Below are 21,003 nucleotides of genomic sequence, written 5' to 3'. Positions count from 1 at the left end.
TATCTGTACATAACAGCTGTTAAATTCATAAATCTATTTATTAGCTTAGCAGACCTGTCTTGGTTGTATGTGCTACTAATAGAAATGCTTTTCTGTGTTTTTATGCTTTTCTGCATATGTGAACTGTCATTTGTATTTATATATTTATTCTTTTTCTTCTAGATCAACTAGTCACACAGAATTGACAAGAAAAGCTTCTAGCAGTGAAAAAGAGACAGAATCCGTGGTAGTTTTAGATCCTGTGTCCACCAGTGGGGATCAAGTGTCTGAAAATGCCCTGAACCAGAACAAAGTGAAAGAGGAAAAAAGCAAGCCACTGCATAAAGAAACTAACGTTGGGAAAATGAAAGAAACAGATAGTTCTAGCTGTTAATTGTTACTCTGCAAGGCTGTACCTTTTGGGAATCATTATCTGGACATGTGAATTGCTTAGGTGTGTTACTAGGGGCCACGGTCTGTACTCCAGACAGAAATAATACAGATTGAAATGGTCTTTTGTATGCAGCTTTTGTTACATGCACTGAAGTGTTAAATAACTGTGTGTCACTCAAAATCCCTTTCCCGTTTTAATTTTGCAGGTATGGTTATTAATTTCTTAGATTGTGTCAGTTACCTTTAAAAATGGATTTGAAGAGGCTTTTTAAACTCTTCTTTTATTGAGAAGATGCCTTGTTGAAGGTCTGTTCCAAAGCTTGTCAGAAGCCCCTTGCATCCCTCTTGAGCTGGACAGGTTTGGGTTAGACCCTGGAAGTGATTATACCCTCATCAGCTTCAGTGTGGGGGTGTTACTGATTATTAATAAAAATGTGTTTAGATGCATTGCTCTAAAGATACCCACTTAAACCAAGATCTTGTTGGTCCCCTGCCTGCTGTCCCCACACAGGCAGGAAATGAAAAGCACAAGCACAACCCTTCTGTCTCAGACTGCCAGGGGACAGAGACTGAAATGCAGAGGCAGTGCAGCATCTCACTGTGGTACCAGGATTTCTGGCAGTGATAACCAGAGTCAGGGCTTTGTGGGCTGGGACTGGTGCTCTCAGCTGGGTTAAAAGCTTTGCAAAGAAAGACTTGTTCCTGAGTTTTGTTTCAATGTTACACAGCAGCTTTTGGAACTGCTGCAGCTGGAGTCTGTTTTTACTGCTGCACAAAAATAACTTGCCTTAGGCTCCAGTGGGTATGGGCTGCATTTGGGATTCATTCTAGGACTGAAAGTTATTGGGAATCATCAACATTCTGAGAACTCCCAGCTGAAAGCTCACAGTGCTCACAAATGAGCCCTTGCTTTGAACCTGGCACACACTGGTGGCATTAATTTCTTTATTAGGTGACACTTCAGGTGTCTGTATTTGATAACACAAATCCCAGTTTCCCTCAGCCCTTATTTCTATGGCAAGGGTGAGATAGGAACATCATTGATTTGCTCCACTGCCAATTCACATTCCATTGTGGTCTCTTTAAATTCAGCACAGGATCTCATTCTTTTATAATGAACAAATGGAATCAGGGATTTACCTAAAGATTGGTGTAACTGAAATTGGGTGGGCACGTACTTGAATGCACTTGGATTCTTTTTTATTTAATTATTTGAAACAGTGATAGTATTGAAAGGATGAATGTTCTGAGTTTGTTGGTTTGGCTCTGCATGCAACTGTCTGGTGCTTTTCCTAAAAATAAAATGATAGTAATGAGTGTGGTGGTTTCACATCTATTTTGGTGGTTTTTGCATGTTTGCTACGAAAATCTTGGACTTGATCTAATGACTGAATTACATACAGTTCATAAACTTGCAGGAATTTGTCTCTCACTGATATTTTCATTTCTTGGGGGCAGTTGGTTCTGGTTGTTAATTTTTTACTTAGTTGTCTGTTACATTGAACTTAAAATGCAAAATTTCATATATGTATTTTTTCCTCAAATTATTGCTGCTGTATTATATGTTCAGATTTTCAAATTATGCAAAACCCAAAAGTTTTTCAAGAAGCGTTTCTTTTACTTAAACTGTTTTGTTACCTAGAACATAAATTATTTCTTTAACTTTTCATTGTTGCTTATTAAAAAGACTCCTGACAAGTTTCCCAGACCTTGTGGAATTGACTTGTTACTCACTGCTGCCAACTGGAGCAGGCTTCCTACTGATGCCAGTCCCAGCTCTGTGCCCAGCATTTGGGGTTTGCACTTGTCTTGAGGGCTCCAAGTGGAGCAAAATCTTCTTTGCAGGCTGGATCTCAGAGCAGCACTGAGGGGGTGGGGAGGATGGAGCAGCAGAACACTCAAGGCCTTTGTTTTTTTGTAAAATGTGGTGTTCTGTTTGTGTTTGGGGTTTTTTTACTGTTTGTCAACAGCTTGCTCTTTGTATGGAGGGAGATTCTGATTTTCTCAAAACAAACATTTCGTTTTGGACTTAACACAGCAGTATTTGTTTTGTCAATTTGTAAACATAGCACAGAATTTTGTGGTATTTTCAGTGACTATAGTCACTGCTCAGTTAATTTAGTTTCAGCTGAAGGCAATGGTCCCTGGGAAAAGAGAAGCCAGTATTTGAAATCTTTTAGAGATATCTGGCTGAACTGCTCAAAAATAAATGGATTTAGGAATAGTTAATATATAAGTTTCTTAGCAAATGTTTTTTCTTAGAAATTTGTCCCAAAGTTAGTGTTGACAGCCTAGGTTAGTGTGCTGTTCTCTGGGAGCTGAGCAGGCAGGCTGTGAATCTGCAGGGCTGGCTGAGAGCTGTGGAGGCAACTAAACCTTCTTTGGGGCAGGAAGTTGTGCTGGCTTTTCTTCAGCAAAATCAACAAATTCAAGTTTTGGTTTACCTGAAATAGAAGAAAAAGAAAAAGGCAGCTCATGTTTGCTGTAATGGGGTTTGTTGTAATGTTCTTTTGGAAATGCCACGTGATGCTTACAAGACTGGACACACCTTTAGAAGTCTGGTCCTTCCTTAGAAAGGAAGAACAGTTTGATGACAGGACCAGGCCATGGTGCACTGCATCCTGAGCTTGGATATTCACTGCATTCCTGTCCTCACTGATCCCTCACCTTGCTGCCGTCTGTTCTCCCCCTCCCACCAGCTGAGTGCTCACACAGCCCTGTCCCAGTGCTGATCCCATCACTGGCAGCTCGGCCAGCAGCAGTTCAGCTCCTGCTTTTCCCAGCCCTGTGATCCTTGCCCAGCCCTGCCCGGTGTCCCTGCAGGAGCAGCTCCCGGAGCTGGGATGGCCCAGCGGCCCCGCGGCTGCTCTGAGCACCCCGGGACAGGGGCCGGGCCACGGCAGAGCCGGGCTCGATGCTCTGAGCCCCGAGCAGGCTCCTCACAGCCCCTGGTGTCACCCAGAGTCCCCTCGCAGCCGCCGCAGTGCCCTGCCTGGGCTCTCCTGGGCATTCCCACCCCGCAAATGAGGAGCTTGGGATGCAGCTCAGACCTGCTCCACTCCTGCCCTGCTGTTGATTTCGCTGCTGGATCTTATTTCTGCCAAGTGATTAACGGTGTCGGGGATTGCTGCTGCTTCATTTCACCAGATACAGGTCTGAATGTTTGTCAGACTCGAGAGCCTTTGCTTAGACTATACTATTTGAGGAGGCAATATATTAATACTGCTGATGCAGTTAAAATTCATAGTTCTAGAATTATCTATCTTGTCTTTGAAAAGTGCATTCTGTGAAACTATCAGCAAAAAAAAATAATTTCTATGTTTCTGTTTTTTACAATGGTTATTTATGAGCAAGGGGGAGCTTTGAAAAAACTCACCATATTCTCAATTAAAAAAAAAATTAAAACTTTGTTCTATAGCATGTCACGTGCTGCTACCCTATGTGTAGAACACTGGAAATTATTACACTGGAAATTATTACACTGGAAATTATTACAAACAAGAGGGTAAAATGACTTAATTCTGCTTCGTGTTTCCTTTTCTTAGGCATAATACAATTCCGGCAAACCCTTTCCTTCCATTCTTCCTCTCCTTGTCTCTCTGCCTCCCCTTTAGACTGCATGTCTTTATTCTGGCTTGATTGATACCTGAGCAAGTTGAGAAGTGGCTCTAATGAACTGCTAAGCATTTAACAGTGCCTTGGTACAGTGTAAAAAGAAGATGCAGATCCTGAAACAGGCAGGCAGATGCATACAAGTGGCTAAGGCTGAATGTGCATCGTCAACTTGGGGTTTTCTTGGGTTTTATTTGAGGCTTACCCACGCAATTGTAGCTTTCCAAACACATTTTGCTGGAAATGTAACGTACAAAAGAGGGTTGTGAAATGAAGTTTTGTTAGCAATATATGTTTCGGGCCTCGAGGGAGGTGGGGTATTTGGCCTAAAATTCCATTTTGGCAGCTTTTCGACACATTATATGCACGGTTTTTTGTTTTGTTCCTTTTTGCACCGTGGGCTTCAAGACTCCAACCAATTAATTCTGGGGGAAAAAAAGCTTAATGTAGGCTACTCCTCAAGAAGGGGTCTATTTTAACATTCAGTAAACAGATAATCCATTAGGACAACAATATACATTGTGGCAAGTGCTATCCTAGGCTTTTTTTGTCAGCCCTTATTTATAGCCTTTTGATTCCGCTTCCCTCCTGGGGCGCAGTTTCAATCATTCTCCCTCCAATCTTTGTGCCCGTATTCATGGCAGGCTGAAAACAAAGTAAGAAAGAAGCTCGTACGCAGCGCTCCATTCCCGGCCAGTTCCTCCTCTATAGCCAGCAGCCGGTTGTATTTGGCCACCCTTTCTCCGCGGGACAGACCTCCCAACTTGAGGAACCTGGCACCCAGGCCCACAGCCTGCAACGAGAAAATCCTCACTCGGCCAAGTGAAGTCATTCCCAAAAATTAAACACCGTGTCCTGAGCCCAACTGAACACCCTCCTCTCTCCGCAGAGAAAAACGGGGAAATAAAACCTCCCCGTGAAAGATCTGCCCAATGCAAACAGTAATTTTAGCTGGCATATGAAGGGAAATTTTATGTGCAAAAGATTAAATATAGCAGTGTTAAGGATATTTGCTTAAAGTGTTGTTACTACGCTGGAATGTTGTAAGTAACTCAGTTTTTTATAAACTAATGCAAGCAAATGGATCATACACACTTTTGAATATACTCCCTGCTTTGGCAAATTTCCTGTGTGCTCTCTTTACACTCAAAAGAATAACCATTCTCTGTGGGAAAAAAAAAACCCCAACCCCCTAGAAAAAGCCCATTTTGTAAAATGTTGTTTCTTTCTCAAGCACAAAAAGGCTTTCTCCTTAAAAAATAGTGCATGTTAAAAGCAGTATTTTTGCAATTCTGCAATTGAACAGCTTTCAGTACTTACCAGATCCACGAGGCTCTCATCTGAAGATTCTCTATCTGGACTTCCTAATATGGAAATATGTCTTTGACCTGTATATAACAGGAGGGAACACCTTCATTAGAGTATATTTTATATATTTGACACAGAAATTGTTTGGACTTCTCTCTCTCTTTTTTTTTTTTTTTTTTTTTTTTTTTTTTTTTTTTACCCTTGGGCTATGCAAGCTTAAACAGGAGTAAACCCCACCTGACAAAAATGTAAACTGCATTGCTATATTTGCTCCTTGCTACATTAACATTCTGTTTTATTTTCAGATGGATAAGAGAACATTTAACATCCTGTCCTGATCTCTGCCTCTCGCTGATCTGTCTGATCAGGCTGTGCTATTTATTTTAAATGTGTTCCTCACTATAGTAATTATTTTTCTTCTATTCAAAAAAGACTTTACCATCCTGACTGAATGGAATCTTTTAGTTGCTATTTACTCACTTTGATACAGCAATTCTGGGTGTTTTTAAGGAACAAGAAAAAAACTAAACTATATTAAATTTGTCCATCTATTCCTTAGGTAAAAATGAATAAAGGAAATCTGATACAAAGAGAAATCTTACATATGAAGCTGCACAGTTTCTTAATACTTACCACAACGGCTCAATAATATGTAGTCAATAATCTACCTAAATGCAATTTTAAACAGTTTTCACGTGTCTGAATTTTAAAATTATTAATGCTAAAATTATTCAAAATTTAGATGAATTGACCACATCTCTCTTATTTTCTTTAATTCTGATATCTAACTGCATGACACTTAGCTGCAGTGTCAAAGGGCACCCACGTTCAAAACATTCACAGTGTATTAACTGGCAATAGCTGAAGCCTTTACTGCTGTTTTAAGACCCTTGACAGCGATTTTTGAATCAAAACGTGAATTTCAGTTTGTTCTGACAAGTGCCTTCTAAATTAGAATTTATTAATTAGAATAATTAAATAAAAACACGTAATATTTACAGGTGTGGCTTGCAGGGTTTGGTTTCAGCCTTTCCCCCCTCTACTCACCATCCAGAATTCCAGTCAGTTCTATGAGGTCTGACACCGTGGTCTGGTTAATGTATTTCAGGACAACACCACTGCACATTGCTATGTTTATGTTTTGGTCAGTTTTGAGTTTGGAAATTTGTGTGGCAGCATCCTCAGCAATCAGGAAGCATTTGGAACCAAGGGCACGACAGATGCTACTCCACTGTTCCCTGTCCTGCACAAACAAATTGAGCAAACAACTACAGTTTAAAAAACTAAACTGAATGGAAACTCTAAAAATCAAATAATAATCTGGGTTTAATCCTAAATATGCCCTTCATATAAACATACTACATTTTATACTGTATTTTAAATCTTCTGCCTAAGAAAAACATACCACTTGGATTTTCCTTGAGTTTTAAGATTTTGCTAGAAAACATAAATTTTAATCTGAAATTAATCAACACTATATGCAGAAAATATAGCTAAAATATTTAAATTAAATGTAGGGGTCTGCTATTTTGATTTCCCTACTGAAATGTATTTCATTTTGATGGAACATAAAATAATTTTTTATTGTTTTATTCAAATGACTCATTTTTGTGTTATATTTCAAGTGTCACAGTTGTTTGAACGTAAAATAATGGACAGGAGACATAGACTCAATGGCAGGACCCATAGGGAACAGAGGAATACAATGCTCTCTTTTCTAGCAAAGCTCCATTTTTCAGGGTCTTTGTTTCTTTATTTTAATGCATTGTCCACATGCCAAATAAAGGACAAGGATATGCAAAGAATTTGAAAGAAGAAATTTACGAATTAATATGCTTGCTTTGTATGCACAGAATGCAAAGTTCTCACATTAGAAACATCTCTATTTCATAATTCTGCCATTCTTGGTCTGTGGATCAGTTTTTTGTACTTATGTACTTGCAATCAACAGCAGATGCCATTCCTGCATGGATTTCAAGCCTGTGCATAAGAGAAAATGAAGTTTTTGACACCTGAACAAATGTTTTAAATTTTAACACCAAAGTGGTCTGGCAATGAATTATTGAATTGGTACCAGAGCTAATCCTGAAGGATCTGATTATCAGGGGCAAAGATGTGGCATGGGTAAACCTTGGAGATTTGGGAGGAGGAGGAGGAGGAGGAGGAGCAGAGGCATTTCCCTTAACTCTGGACTCTGTTCCCAACTGCCCTTCACTTTGTGCTGTAATTCTCCTGCTGATTCTCATCTTGCACAGATTTTCCTTCCTAAGAATTCTCAAGGAAGTTTGCAGCCCTGGCAGGAGTGGGGAGTGACGTGGTGTTTTGGAATGTGATAATTCAGAGAGTCAGACTGAAACAACACAGGGAGGCAAGGCTAACCAGAGTGAGGTAATACCAAACACAGTTATTCAAAAAATGAACTTTTAAAGTTCCAGTTGAGGACAAAATCAGATGTATTTTGCAGTTAATCAGTTTTAGAATTATTGATTCAGGCACTGAACAGATTCACAGAGTCAACATCACTTTGCTTCTCCCTTCAATCACAGTCTTTGTGTTTTGTTCATGAAAATGAACTCCCTATATTTATTTTTAAGACGATAAAGTGAAATTTGACACCAACAGCAAATTTTGTATTAAGCTGGGCAACTGCAGAATCTCAGTCTACAATTGTAGGTTCTGCAGCAATTAAGTTTTTATTCTTTTTTTAACACATGGAAATTTAACCTCATGTATAAATGTGAATATTTTAAGTTACACAATCTCTTTTATCCATCTACAGCTTGATAACATTCTTAATATTATTGTGCTTTATTGTTGTACTTGATTGGCCACATTAATTAACTCCTCTAACTTTGATAACAGAGGTGTCTTACTCCCACCTGAAAAATTCTGCTGAGCAATGCTGCCAGTGACAGGACTTTGGTCATAAATATCCATCACAAAGAACTGCAGCAATAACATATTCTGGTGAATTTTTGGCTGAATGTACAATAAGATTCAAATGTTTGCTTCTCCAGCTTAATATAACATTGCATTACACATCAATTTTTTGTAATACACTTGAATTTTACAATTTCACCTTATAATTTGAATAGTGTACATAAAGAGGAAAATGTAATCAAAATAACAGTGGTTTAGCAAGTAGAATCAGATTTAAAAAGCAAATTCTTGTAATTCTTTAAGGTATATGTACTGACTGTATTCTGTCAGGATTTTCCATCAGAAATTATGTAAAAAGTATTGAAAAATTTGGATATTGCTAATAAAATATATTCAAATAAATTGTTAGATGCATTTTCCAGGAATATTTTTGTGCTTAAAAACTTGAAAATCAGAAGCTTTGTATTTTACATGTTTTGTAAAAATGAGAAAAGGTTAGTGATATGCATTGAACAGAACCACCAGTTTTTAAAGGGCTGCACTATGGTATCTTACCTCTTTTCTTATGGGATCTATTAATGCAGTAATAAAAGGAAAATTCTTAATCATTTCCACATACATGGCAACCATTTCGTCAGGGCTTTTGAATGTTCCAGTGAGTATTTCGTATTTCCCTCTATCCTAGAGAGCAAAGTAAAGAGCATGAAAGATGAGGAGTTGGGACCCTGAACAGCAGAGTGCCCCCATCTCTGTGGAGGCAGGGGCTGTGTGTGCTTCACCAGGAGGCATTCACTCCTCTGCCTCACCCTGTGCCTGAGCTGCCAGCACATTGTCACACAAAGCTCTGCCTCAAGTGACACCGTGGGCTCCAGCGGGCCCATGCCAAAGGCTCTGAACAATGCCAAAGGAAGAGGGATCTGTTTCAGCATTTTCTAGGCAACACTGCCAGTCTGACACAATTGCAGTATGAACCTGGCAATATCTGACGTTTTTATTGAATCTCGTGTGGAAAAAAATCTCATTTTTCTCTTAAAAAAGAAAAAAAAAAGTGATTTTTTTTCTCCTCATTTTGAGGAAGAAAATATTGCTGGGGCAAGGAGTGCACTCTCAGTGCCCAAAACCAAGATAGTGCCTTTCCCTGCTTCTTTCCCCTTTCAAAAAAAAAAAAAAAGACTAATTTAAAACCAGTCTCATCATTCTGGGAAGCACAAACTGCAGCCTGGGAGGAATTTTAAGGGCAGCCTGTAAAACTGTGCCAGGATATCCACTGCTCTAGTGGCTTTGACAGTTCAATAGCAGAAAGTTACAGAATTACTGGTAATTCAATGGTTAAGATTTTGCACATTCTGGTAGAGGATACAAATATAACAGCCAGGTGATATCTTCTGCTTTCACAAAAGATATTGGTAATGGAAGCTTTGGCACTACAGAACACCCCAACACACAAAAGCTTATAAGGTACTAAATGGAATTGGAAGTTTCTTTTTCTGCTTGGAAAAAAATCTGATTGATCTTGGAATAAGGGGCAAGAACTGTAAGACTTTATCAGGAGATAAACAGATTTTGTCAAATAAAAACATAAAAAACTGATATTAAAACATAAATGTTGATAAGATGGGCACTAATGTGTGTATAAACGCACCATAGTAAAAATACAAGCAAATGTTAGGACAGTTTGAAGCAAACAAGAGATGTAGCTTAATATAATGGAAAAACAAGCAGATTCAGCCAGAATTTATAGTTGCAGAGATAATTCTTTCTGTTTGCTTGATTACTAGCTTTAAAAAAGGGAGTTAAGCACTTGTAGGTGAGTCTGCAACACAATAATAATAATAATAATAATGTTAACAAAGCTACATTTATTTTAAAACCCAAGAAAATTGAAATTGAAAAATAACTTACATAATCCATTAATTCATGAGCAGCACAATTTATTGCTAAGTACAGGTCTGTTCCCAGCTCCAGACCTAAACTGTTGCAAGCTGCTTGCAGTTGGAGTAGCAGTTGTTCCAGACTATCATATCCTGTTATCAGGCAGCCTAAGTGTGAAAATCTTTTTAAGGATCCTGGCTGAAAGCAGAACAAAAATAATCATTTTATTTACACACATAGTCATTATACATATTTATGGGCTTTTTTTCATGGTCATTTCAGTCTGCATTTAGTCATCAAATTATAGATTTGTTCTCACAAATCTCCTCAGTGGCTTTAAGGACAATTCTCTAGGAAAGAGGGATTATCAAGTGCTAATGAGTAGAGGGCAACAGTCCTTGAAATATTTCTACTCATGCAGATCTCAGTATTGCATGGCTAGCACTGGTTTAAAAAATTATATTAAAGGCACTCTTAACAACCACTGGGTTGCCATAAATGCTCTGGTGCTGTGGACCAACTCTTTTCCAAAAAAAAACATATCGTCCACTTTTAAATAGCTTTTACTCATTAATCCTCAACTACAACATTGATATTGACTCTGGAGAGTGCTCAAGAAACCTCAAGAATCTCCCAAGAGTTCTAGAAGGAACAAATTTCATAGAAGGGAAATACCTCCAGCCCAGCTGCACACATTTGTCTGCTTCAGGGACAGTATTGCTGCACATCAGCCACATTTGCAAGTATTGAGCAAATATTTCATGCATTTCCCTCTGTTGTCAGCTTTTCTGTAGTTTTCCAAACATTGATTTTTAACTTTAAAGTCTGGGGAATTTTAGATTATAAAGATGCAGCAATAGACAGCAAAAGATGCCTCAGTTTTTCTGCACTTCAGATGGAGGTTAAATCTGCAGTTTCATGTGGTTTTCAAGATGCCCATATGCTGTGCCTTGTTACATTCTATTAAAAGCATTGTTTATCTGTATAAAAACATTTTTCTCTGTCTAGTTTTCACTCCCTTAACCTAAACAAGTTCTTCTTCACTGCCTAGTTTGTAATTTCTCCTTTTTTCCCCTCACAAAAAAGTTCAAACTAACATGGTGCCTTTATCAGCTTTAAATTCAGTTTCACTACTGTGCCCTTTAGTTTTCTCCTACTGAAATGAATGGAATTTTTTTCAGAGAATCTAATGCATTGTTTCCTTGTGTATATCTTACAGAAATATTCTACTTTATGATTGCTGTACATATTGTGGTACTGATATGGAAACTACCCTCCAGGAAAACACTGGCCAGCACTTCACGATGAGGAGTTTTTTTGTTGTTTTAGCAACAATAAAATAGGAAAGCTTTTGTTGATCCTTCCTTTTTAAATTCACAACAGTAATGCCTCTCACCTGATAATAATTGAATCATCTCAGAATGAAGAGCAAAACCTGCATGGCATTTCCATCCCACTGTTTGGAAAACTCATCAACAAACTACCAGTTTTGAAGGGACAAAAAAGATCATTTGAGCCATATAAAATAATGTCCTGTGGACTATTGTGAGTGCTGCCCTTTTGCTACTGGTTTGTATCTGCCATTACCTATAACCTCAGACTGGACTGGGCACTGAATGCAACAGGATAAGGAGAGGGTTGGGAAACAGCACAATCCACAAATCTTACAGGTAACAGCTTTATGGTCTACACAATCAAAAGTTCTCTGCTGGTGCCACAGGCCTGCAAAATGCTCATCTGGATAAATTACCAGGATTTCTATCTGAGAAAAATTATCAGATTCCAGAAGTTTCTCCCTATTTCCTCTACTGCCCCCGAAGGGAAGGTATAGTCAGAAGAATTTAAATTTTTATGTAAAATATGAGCATTTGGAATATTTAAGTCTTGCCTTGACCTTTCCAAAATGGTGATGTAGATTAATGCTTCCTTTCTAAAGAACATTTTAAATTCCCTGCTGCTGTTAATACCTTGTTGAAGGCTTAGAGATAAAATCTCTTTTCTTACCTGAGCTTTGTGCCCTCTTCCTCTCCTGCTCTCTGCTCGTGAAGCAGGCTGTTGGGAGTGAAAGAAGATAAAATCAATTCCATGGAAAAATACAAAGAAAAAGGAAAGGAAAGGAAAGGAAAGGAAAGGAAAGGAAAGGAAAGGAAAGGAAAGGAAAGGAAAGGAAAGGAAAGGAAAGGAAAGGAAAGGAAAGGAAAGGAAAGGAAAGGAAAGGAAAGGAAAGGAAAGGAAAGGAAAGGAAAGGAAAGGAAAGGAAAGGAAAGGAAAGGAAAGGAAAGGAAAGGAAAGGAAAGGAATTGACTGAATTTTGGTCAAAAGAGACCAAATATTTCAGTTAGGAAATAGCTTTATTCAATAGTTTAATAGTTTTATTTTGCAGTGGTTACTAATTTAAAATATTTATTTCTAGGTGGACATCTGTCCAACCATCATTTGTTTTTCAAGACTTTCTCACCCAGTCCATCAAAAATGAGAATCTAGACTCTGTACTTGGAGAAACACAACATTGCTTTCCAAAAAGCACATGCACACACTGAGTCTGATTTGCTGCTACAGTAGTAGTACCTGGAATAAAATATGTTCTGTGTGAGAGGTGTAGCAAGATCAGAATATATATTGTATATGCCCTCTGACACCACTCACTCCCAGTATATTTCTTCAGATAAAGAGAAAGCCTTATGCTTAGAACAATGATTTGTTCTAAATTTTAATTGAGTATCATCAAATGGGCAGTGTTTTATTCATCTGTGAGAGAAAAACATCCTCTGTTCTGTGTCACAGGTCTGTAACAGGCTAAGTGTTCCATGAGGATGTTTGAAAGGACAAGGGTAGTAAAAGATCAAATGAAGTACATCTCACTGTAAGAACACATTTTATATTGTACCGTTTTGCCTGGAGACTCTATCTTTCTTGTAATTTCTTTCTGAATTTCCAGAACTATTTCTATGCCCTGAAATGAAACAACAGTAATCTTCAAAAGAAAGTTATATTAATTCATTTTAGCAGCTTAAATCAGAAGAGACAATACTCATTCTAAATGAAAATTTTAATACAAAGTCTTCAAAAAAGGTCAGACCATTACAGACTCCTTATCACAATCTCTCCATCCACAAAACGCAGCCATGTCCAACGATAAAGGGTTAGTAGCAGTGGAATGAGCAGGAATATTTGATTATGGGATGTCAAGGAAAGCACTCTCCTCCCCAGAAGCAGCCCTTCAGATATCTAACAAGTAAAAAACATCTGGGTGTGCATTTCTATCTGAGAAGTGGGAAGGTGATAATCCCTGCTCCCAGTTGTGACTCTGCCTGAGACTTCCTAAAATCTGACAAGAACTGAGTGCATTTACCTTCAGAATACTCCCAAGGAGCAGGAAAAAAAATATCACTGTCTGGACTTTAAACACTCCAATTAAGTTAATTCATTGTTTTTAACGTAAGGCTCTTTTTCCTTTTCAGCTGAGCTAGTAAATGCTGAGTGTGAACTTTGTAAAGGACATTTCAGATTTTCTCAAACAGTGCCAGCACAGGAATACTGAAGGGGGCAGAAGTCAGTCACAGCTGGCACCAACACAGGGCAAACAGCTTGGAGCTGTGCAGTGCAGCAAACACCTTCCTGCTCTGCCACGGGCACTGGGAGCCATCCTGCCTTTGAATGGGGCACAATCAGGGACCTTGTTATCAGCTCTGGGGACAATCCAGAAAAGTCAAAGGAAAGGCAAAAAGAAAGAGAATCGAGCTCAGCTATTTGTTCAGGTCAGCAGCACACAAAGTAGAAATCACAGCCCTAATGGAGGCATCTTGTGCAGATACATTGCTTAATGCAACACATGGCTAAACAAAAAGAGAGAGGGCTGATCCCATCTGTCTCACCCATCCTTCTTGCTCTTTGTATTCCCTTCTAGTGTCACAATTTCGTTTTAAAGCAACTTATTCCCAAATATTTCCTGCTTTCCTGTGAATTTGTTATGGGTTTTGTTGTTTTGTATGCTATATCAAACAACTGGTAATATTTATAATCCACTAATGCAAAATCTATTATTGTGTAACACAATTCCTTGACATCTTCTTCAATGCACTGATTTTCTCCTCTATACAAGCATCCATTTTTAACTTAAATCTTAATGGTTCTTCTTTTAAATCATCTTTTTACTTAATTTAATATTATTAGTGTTAGAATTCTGCACTAACATCTGTTAAAACTTTGGCCTTCTAAGCTAAGAAAAAATGAAAATTATCATTTGTAAGGACTATATTGAAAAGACCTATATATTTATGTACATATGTAGTTAGTATGATGTCTATAGAATACACTTTTAAAAAAAGGAAACAGTACCTGATGGAGTAATAACTCAACTGGTGGTATAAGCATAACTTCTTTGACTAACTTCAGTTTTGTAGGTGAATTTTTTTCACAGTACAACACAGTAACCATTGGGAGTGGTAAAGTAATTTCTTTAGGTGTCTCCTGTAATTGGGAGTGCCAGGTGAAAATAAAAATGTAAAAATCAGAATAATTTCTTACACATTTGAGTTATGGTACAGGATTCAAACACGGGCAATGGCGTTAAGGGCATATTCTCTGAGGCAGATTTAATAACACTGTCACAACTGCAATAATTATGATAACTGGGATGAAATAAAGCAGATGACCAGAGCCCCATGTACCTTGTGTTTCAGCAGTGCAGTGTACAAGTACAATGGGACACGGCTGATGGTGGCCCCAGCCCTGGCTATGGCAAGTGATGTTCCCCCAATGGCCAAGCTGCCACACAGCACTGGCTCAGCAGGCTCTGCAGGTGGGATGGGAGTGTCTTCTGACACCTTCTTTCCTGCAACACAGACAAGAGTAGCTAAACATTTTCTTGGTGCTACATATATGCTTGTGGATCAGAGTTATGTGAGTAAATATTCACTGTGTACTCAGTGCGCTAAAGAACAATAATTTATTTTTTAAAAACTTAATTTTGTCAGCTGTTTTATATGGAATGACCTTACAAATAAGAAGAGTACCTGTCCTCACTCTGGTTTCTAATGCATTTCAAGTCTGTTTCTTTTGGAGATCTTTCAGCCACTGAAATATGTATTTTTATTTATCTGTGTTTGAATCTAATAACATTATATCGTTTTTCAGGTTCCTTTCAAAAGTATTGTTTTCAATCTTCTTTATTGTGTTCCTTAAATGCTCAGATTTTGCATTAAAATTTCAGATTACATTATAACCTGATTGGGAGTACCTGATTTCATCTAGTAATGACTGTGAGAAAAAATTCAGGCCTATTACAATTGGAATTCCCAAAGAGAAAATAGGTCTTTTAAATATTACACACTAAATTTTCAGAAGAATTTATTTCCCTTTCAGATACTATAACTTTGTCCAAAATGCTTTAAACCAAGCAGTTTCCACTACCATATTGATTGCCTACACTGCTTACATGAACACTTAGAGGGAGCACCTTCTGAAGCTGCAATAAGTGATGATTCCCAAAAATCACTGGGAATGTTTGATATTGGCTCCAAATAGTCATGCACTGAGTCTGACAATAATATTACAGTCAATGCCACAATTAGTGAAAACACATAACAGATGTATCAGCAGGAGCTTGACTCAAATATCAAATACACCATGATGATATCTGGATGGACCTGACAACTGCAGAAGTTAAATCTCAGGTGAAAGGTGAACTTACTGTGCACACATCCAATATGAAGTGTAAAATACCTCCCCATACGAAGTAGGAGGTTTTTTACTGACAGTATATGATACTTGCAAGTAAACTGATAAGAAATAATAATTTGCCAAATTTTTCTGCCCTTCCAACAAATGACAACAACCCTTTTTTGTCTGAGTTTAATGTATAGATGGAGATAACATGTGGTGGTTTTTTTCTTTGGGTTGTTTCATTTTGGCTGTGTACTTTTACCTTGTTTTTCTAGTCTCACATAATTTTTTCCTTTTTCTTCCAGTAGGATGTTTGCTTACTTCCTTTTACTCTATACTACCCTTCATTCCTGTCTCACCCTTTTCTTTCTCTTTTGCTTTTCTCTGTATTTCCTCCTTTTCTCAGTGTTAGAAGGAAACTTTCCTTCCTCTTTCAATTGTTTTCAGCTTCTATCTTAATTCTATTTCCTTTTTACTACTCAGTTCTGTGATTTCCTTTTCTTTTCTTATCATTTTCATTCTTCATTTGCATCCTCCTCCATTCTTATTCCTCACTCTGAAGAATAATAACCTCCTGTCTAAACCAACAGTAAAACAAAGGCAGAAACTGTTCAACCAATGCATGTGAATGATGAGGAAACTGTATCTTCCCCTCCCTCATTTTGCTGCAGAAACTGCTGTGATCAAAAAGGTCAGGAGAGTAACCAAACCCTCTGAACATGAGACAGGGTGTCTTTTAGGACCTTTTTCAATATCTGTATTGCAGAAAATATTAAAATTAAATAAAGTACAACCTGATTTTCGTCCCTTTTTCTGCTTAGGCGTCGCGCCTGAATGGCCTGAAGCAGGGGAAGTAGTGACTTTTCCTGATTCTTCTTCCTCTCTCATTTCTTTTTCTTGCCTTTCAATTTCCTTTCTTTCTTCTACCTTCTCTTCAAAATACTCCCTGAGGGAGGATGCATAAAAATTACTGGGTCAAAATTTTGTTAGACATGTGACATGTAGACAGATGTGATGCAGGGTAAAGAACATGCTAGGAGGAAAAGTGCTTGTATTTGAGCTACTGCCATAGATTCCTTGTGGGAAGCTGGAGAAGTCCATAAATTTATTATATCATTCTTTTTTGGTAGTCATCTGCAGCACCGATTAAACAAAAAAGGACCACAAGGATTGCAAACCATAGGACAAGCTTTGTAAATCACTGTGGTTTGAAAGTCAGCTCTGAGCAGAGTGAGCATGAAGGATTTATTTCCTTTGCATGGGTAGGAACAGATCCTGTCATGACTTCATGACATCCATCAGCCTGGCCTAGGTTAAGACAGTGAGGTGAAATGAATTTCAATTACATGCATGAAGTGAAATCTTCACCCAAGGGTCACAGAAAGCCAATTCAGGCAAACTGAGTATGTGAGATTCATAAAGTAGTGTAAACAATGCATTAAAATCTTATTTTGACTCATTTTCCAACTGAGTCCTTATTCCCTATATCAAGGTTTTCCCAAATGCACATGGAAGGCAATTAGGTCTGCTTGCTACAGCCTGTGTTCAGTCTTGCAACCCAAACCAGCATGCTTTTTATATAATAATTATGAAAATCAGGCAATAATGTAGTGAAATGGGTCTGAGACAGACCTTATATCCCAAAAATATTTTTTAAAAAGTAGAAAACATTGAATATTCTACATGTCTTTCACTGCACTATAAATTAATGGTGAATATTTCAAATATTCAAATGCAATAATTTTCATAATATGCAAGACCTACCCAAGGATCTTATCAGCTTGACACTGGTCAGTAGGGTCCAAGTCCCTTAACATTGTGTTCAGTGAGTCACAGACCCATTCCACAGCAGTATAAACAGACTCATTTCTTTCTCTCTCATCAGCTTCAATTGTTTCAGGTAAAGCATTTTCTGGTATTTGAGAATGAGTAGCCATTACACTGGAACAAATCCTCTGGAAAAAAAAAAAAAAAACAAAACAAAAAAACAAACCCACCAAAACAATGTAAAAGGGTTAAAACACTATTTAATTTCTATCTTGGAAATGTCCTTTGAAATGCTAAGAGGTACCTCCTTCCCAACTCTACAAGTACATATCTCCAAATCTATTTGCTCCACTTGTCTTTTCTCATCCAGCACCTTCTTTTTAGACTTTGGTAATTGCAGACATTACTCAAGCTTTTTGACCTAAAATTATAACTACATAGGCAAAACCCCTCTTGACAGATCTGCCCTATGCTATCAGAATAGAATGAAGTTATTTTAAGGACCACACAGTCATTAGGACACCTTTTATTGCATTTGTTGGTAGCCTGTTGTACCATGATTCATCAGCATTAATGCCATCCCTCATGATCAATTACTTTTGTCCTACTTAGATAATTCAAACCTATCTTTCTGTTCTGATGAACAACAAATGATATTAAGAAAATTCACTTAAAGGAAGACATAATTTACAAATTTCCCACAGTTGCCTGCATTAACAGTATTAACTTTATATCCTGTGAATATCTATGAGGTTACATGTAATTCAAGAATTAAGTGAACCAGAGTTCAGCTGAGGGAAAGTAGAAATAATTACTCCACAATAGCTAGAGCTGCAAAGATATAGTTTGAATATTTCAGGTTGGGGAAGAGATGAGCCATCAATTCTGCACTGCAGGTGCTAAATGGGTATGTTTGACTTTACTGTCACCCACATCAACCTATTAGCTCCATGTAAAAGAAGAGCCTCTATCCATACTGTTTTGCAGCTGTACTGTATTTTTCTGAAAGTGTCACACAAAGAGAAATATAAAGATCTGAAAATTAAAGGAAAAGGTGAAATGAAAGTGAATGTATAAGGTTAGTAGATGTGAAAGGAAAACCTACATGATCATTAAGATAGAAAAAAAATTAATATACAGAGATACACTATCGGGTCCCACTCACAAAATATTGTCTAATTCCTGAAAAATAAAGCTTTCATAGCTGCTGCCACTGTCTAACTTTTCATTACACCTTTTTCTCCAAGTTACAACACTCAACTGGGATTTATGTCTTGTCATAAAGATGGAAAATAAAACATACATTGGGATGTGAGAAGAATAGTAACTTTCTCAGATACTGTCCTAGTAAAATAAATAAAACAAGAAGAAACAGCTCATACCTTCTCATAGTTCTTAACTGTACAATATATTTCCACTTCTAACGTTGGCTCACCAACTCCATCAATAACTTTTCTTCCAACTAATTTGCATATTACTGGAGCTTTTGAAAATTTAGAAAAGTAGTTAGCCTTAAATGAAAGAGAAAGAACTCAATTAAAAGTCTATTTCCAAGCAAAGAGGCTTTTATTCCATGAAATACCTTAGAATCAAATCCACTACTAAACAAATCCATTGCAGGTCTCTTCCAACCCAGCATATTCTATTATTCCATGATTTATATGTTCCAGCAAGCTTTGAGCCCTGTGAGAAAGTGAAAACCATGACTTCTGATAGGCAGAGTCCTCATTCTTCTTCCAACATGGTCTTTATTGGGCCTGATGAAATATCATAACTCAGTACATCCGAGTGTGAGTTCGTAGTTAATAAACACTAATGTTGGTTTAGAAAAAGGATTGCATTTTTACCTGTAATATTTACTACATACTTCCTTACTAGTTTAGTTCATTATTTAATCCAGTATTGGAGAGGCACCAAACCATGGGTTATCAAGTGGGAAAAGTATGAAGTAGGGCTACGAAGAAGAGGAACATGCCAACTTCCAAGCAAAGCAAGGAAAGATGTTACCAGTTCCAGTCCCTTCCACTGATGATGTCAAAACACTTGGAGATGGGAACCAGTGTAAGATGGAATGAAATATTTCCATCCCACAGCCACTCTCCCATCAAAGACCATCCTAGAAAACTTTTTCAAGAGCTGCTCACTATTCTAGTATTGGTGATTTCAGTATCGCCACTAATTGAAGTCTCATTATAACTATTGTCAACAGTATTTTGTCAAGTGGGAACAGATAAAATTGGTCTGATTCTTGACCCTTCCATGGGGGCCCATTTGCCCTTCACCAAATGCAGTGTGAACAGCACCCAGACTCCTGCCACCGCTGGCCTGGGAGCCATCCCTGCTGAGCAGCAGCTTTGTTAGGGACAAACATTAGTCCATCTGTGGACTATTTTGTTTTTGTGTCCAGACAAGAATCCCGGCTGCTGCGGACATGCACAGCACCCAGCTGCCACGGGCCTCAAACACAGAACCATGGCAATGCTTGCCCGGGCCAGGGCACAAACCACTCAATTGCCACCAGAGAGACGCCGAGCTCCTCGCCGCACGCCCTGGCTGAGGGCAAGGGCCGGGAGGGGGCACGGGCACGGCAAAGGCACGGGCACCGCAAAGGGACGGGCACCGCAAAGGGACGGGCACCGCAAAGGGACGGGCACGCCAAAGGCACGGGCACCGCAAAGGCACGGGCACGGCAAAGGCACGGGCACGGCGGGCACCCACACGGCCCCTCCGAGAGGCCGCCCCGCTCCCGCCCTGCTGCTTCCCCGCCCCGCGCTACCAGCTCCCCGTAGAGATCCTGGGGGGGCAGCGGGAACAGGGCGTTCAGCACTTCCTCCATCCGCTCCGGCACCCGGAGCCCTCGGTAATACTCGGCCGCCTCCTGCCGCAGCCGCCGCCGCTCGTCCGCCTCCATCGCGGCACCGCGGCCGCTGCCGGGCAACGGAGCCAGGGAGCGCCCGCCCCTTCCCCCGCTCGCCGCCTGCCCCAGGGCAGGACAGCGGCACCTCAGGGCGCTGTGCCCGGCTCCACAAAGTTCCTGAGGCTCTGCTCCCGAGGCTCTGCTCTCTCGGGGAGCACCCAGGGTTGGGGCAGAGCTGGTTCGGTGTGGGTTTGGTTCCTCAGAGCCGCGTGGTGCTCGCACTTCCCTCAGAGCCCGGTCACCGCCTCCGGAGTCGGGACGCCTCGACCAAGCGCTCCTCGGTTTTAAAAGCTTCCGAGCAGCAAAACTCTGTAATATTATGGTTCTGAGAGAGGGACAGGCTGTGGTTTGGGAAATGTTTGGTGGAGACGATGCTGCAATACGCCCGCAGTAACTCCTACGTTTGAAAGCCCTTCATTTTCAATGAAAGGAAACATTTCGCGACCTAAATGATCATTTTTAGCCCGCAATTTCCTACAAAAACTTTCACTTTCTTACACTGTTCACTGGTAATTTTGTTGAAGTAACTGAAAATGGAGATACTTAAAAGCTGTTAGCTGCACACTTCCCCAGCTCTAAAATCAATATGTGTGGACCTTTGCCCATTGTGT

General features: G+C 39.1%; 2 protein-coding genes across 3 annotated transcripts in view; one reads left to right on the top strand and one right to left on the bottom strand.

Moving 5' to 3' along the window:
• SHTN1 (shootin 1) overlaps positions 1-2,080 on the top strand; it is a 55,847-nt gene extending 53,767 nt beyond the window's left edge. For both annotated transcript variants that reach the window (XM_058029419.1, XM_058029418.1), the window contains exon 17: positions 163-2,080. In XM_058029419.1, coding sequence (XP_057885402.1) covers positions 163-373 — 211 coding nt within the window. In that variant the 3' untranslated portion in view covers positions 374-2,080. The remainder of the gene's footprint in view (positions 1-162) is intronic.
• An 83-nt stretch (positions 2,081-2,163) lies between these two features.
• Positions 2,164-20,386, bottom strand: ENO4 (enolase 4). The gene is given in 15 exon segments (XM_058029420.1): positions 2,164-2,727; positions 2,729-2,816; positions 4,660-4,777; positions 5,305-5,372; positions 6,340-6,535; positions 8,728-8,853; positions 10,075-10,242; positions 12,049-12,096; positions 12,932-12,997; positions 14,383-14,514; positions 14,715-14,878; positions 16,503-16,654; positions 17,473-17,663; positions 18,858-18,986; positions 20,252-20,386. Coding segments are annotated over 15 exon segments (1,845 nt in total). The 3' UTR covers positions 2,164-2,663.
• Positions 20,387-21,003: the final 617 nt, after the last annotated feature.

This window comes from Melospiza georgiana, chromosome 8, assembly GCF_028018845.1.
Source record: "Melospiza georgiana isolate bMelGeo1 chromosome 8, bMelGeo1.pri, whole genome shotgun sequence".
NCBI lineage: Eukaryota > Metazoa > Chordata > Aves > Passeriformes > Passerellidae > Melospiza > Melospiza georgiana.
This window is presented reverse-complemented; position numbering and strand designations above follow the sequence as displayed.